The sequence below is a fragment of the Phaseolus vulgaris genome, chromosome 3 (assembly GCF_000499845.2).
Source record: "Phaseolus vulgaris cultivar G19833 chromosome 3, P. vulgaris v2.0, whole genome shotgun sequence".
NCBI lineage: Eukaryota > Viridiplantae > Streptophyta > Magnoliopsida > Fabales > Fabaceae > Phaseolus > Phaseolus vulgaris.
In genome coordinates, this window is record NC_023757.2 from 43,727,943 (window position 1) to 43,737,647 (window position 9,705).

General features: G+C 29.5%; 1 protein-coding gene across 1 annotated transcript; it reads left to right on the plus strand.

Annotated features, from left to right (window-relative positions):
• Positions 1–3,561: 3,561 nt before the first annotated feature.
• On the plus strand, positions 3,562–8,546 carry LOC137807966 (ubiquitin-like modifier-activating enzyme 5). Its single transcript, XM_068608846.1, has 14 exons — positions 3,562–3,834; positions 3,980–4,048; positions 4,154–4,267; positions 4,700–4,828; positions 5,125–5,193; positions 5,338–5,490; positions 5,584–5,620; positions 6,027–6,109; positions 6,383–6,457; positions 6,683–6,757; positions 6,965–7,051; positions 7,177–7,292; positions 7,482–7,528; positions 8,256–8,546. The coding sequence occupies exons 1-14, from the start codon at positions 3,745–3,747 to the stop codon at positions 8,390–8,392; spliced, it is 1,281 nt and encodes a 426-aa protein (XP_068464947.1). The 5' UTR covers positions 3,562–3,744; the 3' UTR covers positions 8,393–8,546.
• The last annotated feature ends 1,159 nt before the right edge of the window (positions 8,547–9,705 follow it).

Here is a 9,705-nt window from a genome sequence, read left to right on the forward strand (position 1 = left end):
AGATAAGAGAATCATAACGTGACATCATCAAAATTATCATAAGTCAACACATCATATTTGATATACTTTACTAATAAGTATAGGTTGGAGTAAGAAACTTCTCCTAAAAAAATTTGTAACAAAAAATAAAACCTATAAGGGTTTAAGAAAAAATTCAACCAAAAAATGGAGCACAAATAATTTTTTTTCCCAAAATATTCAAGAATTATTTATCAGATGAATAAAAAAAACAACTTCACAAGAATTCATGAATATTCATACATTCTTGTGAATCTGATCAGATTCACAACTTCAATTAGTTCATCTTAGTTAATATAAATATTTTTTTCAAAACTTACTCCTAAACAAATATGCTATTAGTAATAAGATATTCTACCTTTGTGTTTCATCGTGATTTAGATTTCCTTACCATTATGACTGATTAACAAAAGTTGAGTAGGTCAAATCTACTTTCACAATATAATCAATTTGTTCAACATTTTCTCATTCCAACATTTCATGACAACATTAGGAGAGTTATCAGTTTCTTTATTAATATTTATAAAATCAAAATGTATCACATTCTCATTGTATATTTGTACGTCCAATTTTGCAATTAAAATTTATTATATTAAATCAAAATACATCTTTCTTTAAAAAAAAAAATTGTGTAAAATATAAGTCATGATTGGATAAAATTATCTACTTCAAAAAATAGCATCACAATTTTAACACTTCAAATTAAGAATCTCATATCAAATAAATCTTTAATTTTATAATGAGACCATGTTAATGATGGTATTGACAATATGTATAACATCCACAAGACCATGTAATGAAAATATAGGAGTTAATTAAATATTAGGTTTGATTACTTTTGTTGTCCTGTTAGTTATTTATTTTGTTCAATTTTATCTTTAATTTTAAAAATTCAACAAGGTTACACTTTCTAGTGGGGTAAATGGCCTTGAGTTTTATAAATTGTGAGTATGCATTGGTTATAAATTGTATTATGTGTAAATTAAAATAGTTAACATGTTTTTTAAGGATTTTAGTGCTAATTAAATGGAAAGTAGTCTTTCACGTTATTATGTTTCACAAATTGAATATTTTATTAACATTGAGACCAAATTAAATAAAATAAATAAGAAGACTAGACTAGGTAAGCCAAAATACTATTTATTAATCTAAACTCTCTAATATATTTTTGCTTCATACAATTATGGTTCATTATTTGAGCAAAAGCCCACAACTTTAGGTTCAATATCTTTTCAATTTAGCTTAATGGGGATTAAAAAATTTAATATAAGGGGATCCACAACCAGTCTCTTCCTATTTTTTTCTTAATTTCTTAAGTTTTTTTAGTTTATTCTTCTTTGTATGTTTCTGGGAACCCATCTATGAGCAGAAAAGAGGAGAAAATTTATTCAATTTACTAAATTTTTTTCACTAATTTTCCCTTATTTATACTCTTTTTACTTTAATTAAAATAACTTCACCTTTTTTTTTTACCTTAACTAAAACAATTTTACTTTTTATTATGTTTAAATAAATCAATCAATGAAATTTATATGGTTACAATTAAATTTAACTGGGTCAAAGTAAAAATATTTATAAATCTTATTTAAATAATATAAATGTTTTTTCTTCATAAAAAAATTTAAACAGTTTCTTTTTAGGAGATACGTTGTAATTTAAATCGGTCAAAGAGAAACTATTTATAAATCTTATTAAACAATATAAATATTTTTTTCTGTGTAAAAAATAATTAATTAAATTCATTTGACCCATATAATTAGTTTTTCAATAATTCTAATACAAGTTAATTGTTCCCAGGTGAACAACTATTATACGTTAATTCGTTAATTTTATTTATTTTTGTTTTTAACTGTTAATTCAACTAAAAAATAATGATGGAAGAGATAGATTTAGAAATTCATATAAATTAATCTATTTAAGTATATAAGTATAGTATAGTTAAATGCACTATAAATAATTATATATATATATATATATATATTTATGAATAATTTAAATATTGATATAAATGTATTCTTATTTATTAAAAAATAAATTTTCTTTCGTAAATAGAAATAAAAAGTATAAATAAAAAAGATAACTAATTTTAAAAGTGTAATATAAATAGATAAATTATATAATTTAATATTATCTACGATCTCAACAAATCTAACGTTACAAAACACGGGTCAGATTTTATTCTATTGACTACTCCAGCATACTTTCTATACGTTTTTTAAGTTATTTTCTTTTAAAAAATAAAAAATACAATTTTTTGCCTATATTATTATATAATTATATAAAGGAAGTGTACGTTTTTTTTACAATATCTAATGTTATTTTTTATTTAATAATTTCAATATAATTATATAAAGGAAGTGTACGTTTTTTTTACAATATCTAATGTTATTTTTTATTTAATAATTTCATCCTTTAATAAAAGAGATATGTGTTTTATTTATATTCTTACATAAAAAAAATCTTTTTAACAATGTGTTATTTCATTTATTTTATAGTTTTATCTTCATGGAAGATGATGAGATATATGAAGATGATAAGATATATACAATTTGTTATAATTAGTTATAAAGAAGAAGTTGAATCGAGTTTGAATTTAAATCATAAACCTAAAAAGTAAAGTAAACACAAGTTCTAATGTTTATATTGTTCACCTAATAATAAGAATTAATGTTTAGTCATTTCAAGTAATCCACTCAAAAGTCTTTTATTAAGTATTTTTTACATCTATAGATACATAAATATTTTTACATTTCTTTCAGGTTCACACAATTTTTTATACATCTTCACGTTTATAAGTATTTGTATACATCTTAAAGTGCACAAGTATTATTACACTTTTTCATGTTATCAAGTATTTTCTACCACACAAGTAATATTCTTACACATATTTAAGTCATCAATTATTTTCTACCTCTCTTTTCCCATAAATCCATACCTTTAACCACATGATAAATTTTCTAAAAAATAACAATGAAACTTGAAAGAGTATATTTCCAAATGTGAAAGACTTAGAGAAGTTAAACAAAAGATATTTGATCTCACAATTCCATCTACAGTAACATATGTAAAATTTATATCATTATTCTAATCACACAGTGTTTTAGATGTATAGCATCTTTAATGTTTTAGATGCTCGAAAAGAAAATTTTAACTCCTATATATTTTTCGTGTTTCTAAATATTTTCTTGTTCTTCAATTAGTTCTTTATATATATATATATATATATATATATATATATATATATATATATATATATATATAAATTTCAACATTGAAACTTAGATTATATTTATATTTGAATTTTTTCTTTTTTACACGATTCATAATCTACTTCGTATAACACACTTAACATGGAAATTTCAAATGAACCCTTAATATCTCATTCTGTACAAAATATTAATATTAAATTTGGTAATTAATTTTAATACAAATTAATCGTCAATTAAAATAAATATGTAGCTAAAATTATAAAAACTAAAATTGGGCACATTTGCAAAAAAACCAAAAAATTGCATTTAAATTATAATTAACACACTAAACCGAAGCACGTAACGGCAGCAGCCGCAGGGAGAGTTCAACATAGAACCTATGCTGCTGACCCTAGTGGAGTGATAGACTACACAGTGCCAACCATCATCAACACATTGCTCCAAAACTTCAAATTCAGTGTTTCTTCCAACTATCCGCAGAAAAGCGCGATCCGCACAAAACAGAATCGGGAGCGAGATGGAGATCGAACTCAAAGAGTTGAACGCCGATCTTCAATTTCTGAGCCAATCGCTTCCCGATCCATCTCACCATGCTTTGCTCCGCAAGGTTTTTCTTCTTTTTCAATTCCGAATATATATTCGAACTCCTTCAATTAATCTAAAAGACTCTTCACGAGTGCTAAGTACATTATTAGATCCGATTATGAACTTAACTAAACATGTGAGGTATTTTCGCATTTATGTTTTTGAAGATTCAATTGCGTGTTGATGACCTTGCCAAGCTTGCAGCGGCGGCACCTGTTCGACGCTCCAAAGTTGAGGTAATTGAATTGCCCCTTGGTCTGACACATCTCTGTACTTTATTTGATGAATTCACAGTGTTAAGTTTAATTGAATGGTTTTTCTTCTTATTACATTGTTGTCAGGATATGAGTGCTGAGGTTGTAGATAGCAATCCTTATAGTCGGCTTATGGCACTTCAGAGAATGGGTATTGTGGAGAACTATGAAAGAATACGCGATTTCTCCGTTGCCATAGTTGTCTGTATTAATCTCCTTTATCACTCTTGTTGCTGTAGCATAAAATTTGTGATACGCATGTTTTTATTTTTTATTTTTTTGAAATATTTAATGGTGTGTATTAGTAAATTTCAAAGACCAAAGTACGGGTTGAATTACAAGAGCATGAAACATTATTCTTCCCCCTTGACTTGGGATTCATATTAATTGAGAAGTTCCTGTCCTTGATTCCTTTTGGAATCACCTTTATTTTGGGAAACTACTTAGAGTGACATTCTTATTGTTTATTTATGGTCGTATGTTTTTTGATAAAATCAAATTAGAAATGTGTACCATCTAAGTTCAGAACATAGATGATAAACTTGTTGGAGTATTTTTTTTATCCATTGCTACACTTTCTTTACAATATGACATAATTGATGGTGATTTTTGGTTATTCTTGCACAAACACAGGGGATAGGTGGTGTAGGAAGTGTCGCAGCTGAGATGCTGACTAGATGTGGCATAGGTCGACTTTTGTTGTATGATTATGACAAAGTGGAGCTTGCAAACATGAATAGGTTGTTCTTTCGTCCAGATCAGGTGGGTATCCAATTCTTCATTTTCTTGTTCTGAATTTATTTTTATTTTTTTATGTTTGTTATTTCTACACATCATGTCGTGAAACTGAAATGGCTAATCACATGAGCGATTTTTAACTTAGTTTCTCTTGGTTGACTTAGTACAAATGTGAAATTTGATGCTAATAGCTAACTGTAGGAGTTAGAATTTTGTACAGACAAAGCTATACATTAAATTATATTTTCAATCCTGAATTTTCAAGAAGTTCCCTGTATCCATACCATAATTGTGTGATAATAATATTTTTAGCTTTGCAGGTTGGTTTGACTAAGACTGATGCAGCTGTGCAGACTCTTTCAGACATAAACCCCGACGTTGTACTAGAGGTAAATTATGCAGTGTTTATAGTCACATGATCTTTTCATATATCTGTGTTATTGTTAAACTGAATCTTTATAAACATTTTGTTAATTGGTAATTTGTTAATGCTCTTTCTCTGCTGACATAGCTCCCTTTTCCTTTTGATTTAGAGCTATACACTGAATATCACAACCGTCACAGGTTTTGAAACCTTTATGTCAAGTTTGAAAAAAAAATCATTTCGCCCCAATAAAGAAGGGAGTGGTGTGGATCTGGTTTTAAGTTGTGTGGATAATTATGAAGCAAGAATGGCTGTTAACCAGGTATATACAAAATAATTTCAATTAAAAACAATTACTTTCCTTTGGTTTTCCCTGGGAATTCTTATGTCTGACTGGTTTCTGTAAGCACTGCAGGCCTGTAATGAATTGAATCAAACATGGATGGAGTCAGGTAAGCAAAAGGATCAGCAAATATATTTTCTTGTTAGGGATAAAATTCTTGTACTTGTTTATGGAAGGAAACTAAATTGCTTGATTGACTCCACCACCTATAAATATTGTGGAGTAGTAATGTGAAAAGAATCAATGATACTCAAAGATATAGAAATAAACATGTTTCTGATAAATATTGCAAAGCGTCATTTTCTTTTGCCAATGCTTTTTGGTGCTAAAAAAGTATACATACCTTCATATGTATATGTGGCTACTGACTATGTACTGGCATATATTACAGCACATGGCAGCACCTAATGCATTCTATATGCAATATTTTTATGATGATTTTGCATATCTGTATGTATGAAGTATGGATCTTTTTTTGGTGTGTAGAAAGTAATGAAATATACAAATTTGACCAGGTGTTTCTGAGGATGCTGTTTCTGGCCATATTCAATTACTTATTCCTGGTGAAAGTGCCTGTTTTGCATGTGCACCTCCTCTGGTATGGCTCTATAATGAGTTTGTGTATGATTCACAATAATGATAAGTGGCACAAGGGATTAAACTTAATTGTATCTGGTGAACTATGCAATTTATGAAGCTCATCCATATGACAAAAACCACTGAGCTATTAATCTCAAGATATAAAAAACTTTGATGAATGACTTTGTAGCTAATCTATTGATGTGTGTTATTTCATCCACCTTACAGTAAATATGGATTTTTTATGCAATATGTACAACATGTGAAGCATACATTTATGTTTTTCTTTTAGGTTGTTGCATCTGGAATAGATGAACGCACACTCAAGCGCGAAGGGGTCTGTGCTGCATCTTTACCCACCACTATGGTAAACTACGATTCTCTATATCTTACATTGGCTGCTTTTCTTCTTCAGAGTTTAAAATTCAAATACACTGTGAGGTTATACTTCTTTATTCTTTTCAAATTTTCAATAAACATGACTGTCTACTAATTTTAGGGGCTTAATTATTTTATGTTCATTGTTTAGAATGCTCAGCACACTTTTAGTTTATTGTTAGCTAACGTTACAAAATCTTATTTGATTTCCTAGGGGGTTGTTGCTGGCCTTCTAGTCCAAAACACACTAAAATTATTGTTAGGCTTTGGACAAGTCTCTCCATATTTGGTAAGGACTGGATTGGTGTTTTCTTTGTTCTCTTTCCTGAGTTGTTGCAAATTGTTCCTTATATTCTAAAAACAAATTAACAAAGTTGTAAACTGAGTTTATTCTTCAGAGGAATCTGGTTAGGCTACTTCAATGAAAGACAGACTCTGTTTTTGTTAAATGCATTAACTTTATGCTGATATCCTCACACTGGTTGTTTATCTCTAGGGATATAATTCTCTTAAGGATTTTTTCCCAACTATGCAAATGAAGCCAAACCCTCAATGTTCAAATGTTGCTTGCTTGAAAAGACAGGTAAGTTGTTTATGATTTGAAATTTTGAAATAAAGGCAGGAGAGGGTTTCCAATCATGTCCCTTTGATCTCGTCAATAAATTCATTGCTCCTTCCTACTATTAAACTGCTATGCATGTCATGCAGGAAGAATACATGCTTGCAAAACCAGCAAGAGATGCTGCAGCAAAAGCAAAAATGGAAGCTGAAGTACTATCAACCGAGGAAGTGCCACTTCACGATGATAATGAGTGGAATATAAGGTGTTTAATGACTTTGTTCATGTTCATTTTATGTGTGTAAGAGAAGATACAAAACAAACTTATCAGTTGGCATAGATTTAATCCCTGATTTACTAATCGCTATCATTTATACAAGTACCCTATAGTATCAAACGTCTCTGGAAATTTTAGCCTTCACATTTAGTGATGTTCTTTTGCATTAATTTTCAGTGTTGTTGATGATGTTGAGCTGGATGGTCCGGATACCAGAAGTTCAGGTATTATATTAATTTATATTTTCTGAAAGTTTAAATTCATAATCATAAGCTCAGAATTTATCCTTCATTACAAGTGAATTAAAGTGCTACATGCTTTTCTGTGGTTGTTATCACTACTAGATAATTCAGCAAGTAAAAAATGTTGGCACTAAAATTTGCATGGCCCCCATTTCTTGTGGACTTGGTCAGCTGAGATAATTTTTAAAGTGCTTTTATAGTAGAAATAAAATAAAGTAAAAAGATAGAATGAATAAAATTTCTCTCAAATTAATATTATGCCTCTAAACTCAACATTTTCAGTAGTTAAATGAAGAAAATTTTAAAATAATGTTGAAGTACATAGGTTGATTTATCTTGGGAAAAGATTATTAACTTAATTTGCATAATTCATTTTTTTTTTAAGAACTGGCTGTAACTGGACCAAAGATGCATTTGTTGATTTCCTAGTTTGTTGGAACACGGGGGAAATTACTTGACCATGGGAGGTTTTCTTTCTCATTCAGCTCCTTCCTACAAATGTTTTCACATAAAATGTTGCTTTCTCTTTTGCACCTTGACTGCAAAAGCAAAGTTTTCTATCCCTTTATAACATTTTGGTTCGTCGAAAGGATAAATTGCTTAGGGAATGCGTTTAGATTTCGATCTGAAAGGGTTCAAGATCTGTTTTGTTTTTGTTGCTCATTTTCAATAAATATTTATATTAACCTTTTCCCAAAATCTATTTCAGATGTTCTGCCCGAAGGTCTCACACGTGAACTTCCTAGTGCAGACGAGTTTCATAAGGCAACTCTTGACTCTCCAGAAGCTAACAATGACGACCTTGAAGATCTTCGTAGGCAACTTGAAGCCATTAATTCTGCATAGTGTCAAAATATTTTTTCTTTTTTAAAAGAAAAAACTTCTGAATTTAATTTTTCTATTAAGCCAGTTTAACTTAGGATCAGTTTGTTTTAAAATTGAGAAAAACTAATTTTAAATTATTGAATATCATACTATCTATCCTGCCCTTTTAATTAAACGTATATTGTTTATTAAAACTGTAAAAATCTTTTTAATATAAACCAACGGCTTAAAAAACTGCTTTAGTTTCAGAAAGTGACTCTTAAATATATCGAAGCGTATGGATTGCTCACTTCATTAACTTTCCACATAAAACTTAATCAGCTCACTGAGTAGAATATCATTTGATTTTATATTCAATGTTAAAATTGAAGACTTGCTGAAGCTTTAATAACATACAAGGATATTCTCAAAATAAATACAAATATCCTACTTTTTTACGAACTTTACCAGTAGAGCATTGTGGTGAATTTGCTATTCTGAATTTTTTTTATGCCAAGCGTGAATAGCTCTTTGCACTTTTCACCTTCTAATGTTCTGGATCGCAGCCACGATATCTGCAATTGGAATGATATTAAGAGACCCAAATTTGCATGCCATCATCGGGAAATATGAATATTTGCTGAGGCAATTGTAGTCAGAATAGGCCCAATATACTGTTTACTTGACCTGATTCCCTGTAATTCCAAGACTCTTTAGCATACTGGTTGGTTAATTTGTACTCTACTTGCGTAAGTCCAATGTTGACACTATAGACCACCTGCATATGGTTTAATCCTACAAGGTTTTCTAATGGTCCTCTTTGTTGCTTATTTTGGATGATAACGACTCAAAAGCACATAAGAAATACTCTCGCAGAAAATAAACAACATCTAAGATGTCAACAACAGATAATCTCATTGCACTAATGGTGAGAGAAAAAGAAAATAACAAAATTGCAATGCAACCATGTCCAGCTTTGCAACGCAATCATGAAGGGCCATGCTACATGCAAAACGAAAAAAACAGTTAAAAGCCCCTCATGGTGAGAATAGATATCCATTATTCCTAGCTTTGAACGATGATTTTGAAAAACGCTAGTATAAAGCGTCTTGATGAAGAATTTCGCCACCTCAAGAGAAGAAGAAACCGGAAGCAATGTAATCAAACCAATGTTAACTCGTTCTCGAACAAGAAGACAATTAATATCAATTTGTTTTGTTTGTTTGTGAAACATTTGATTGAATGCAATATCAACTGCAGATTGGTTATCCCAAGAGAGAAGCGCAAGACAATTGAAAGGTGTGAGCAAATCCTTCAAAAGTTATATCAGTCATTGAAGTTCACATGTCGTGGAT

Excerpts from the sequence above, each read along its gene's own strand:
- LOC137807966 (XM_068608846.1), top strand. The coding sequence starts at position 3,745 with ATGGAGATCGAACTCAAAGAGTTGAACGCCGATCTTCAATTTCTGAGC. Across the intron at positions 3,835-3,979 it reads ACCATGCTTTGCTCCGCAAG|ATTCAATTGCGTGTTGATGA; the intron begins GTTTTTCTTCTT and ends ATGTTTTTGAAG. Across the intron at positions 7,052-7,176 it reads TTGCTTGCTTGAAAAGACAG|GAAGAATACATGCTTGCAAA; the intron begins GTAAGTTGTTTA and ends CATGTCATGCAG.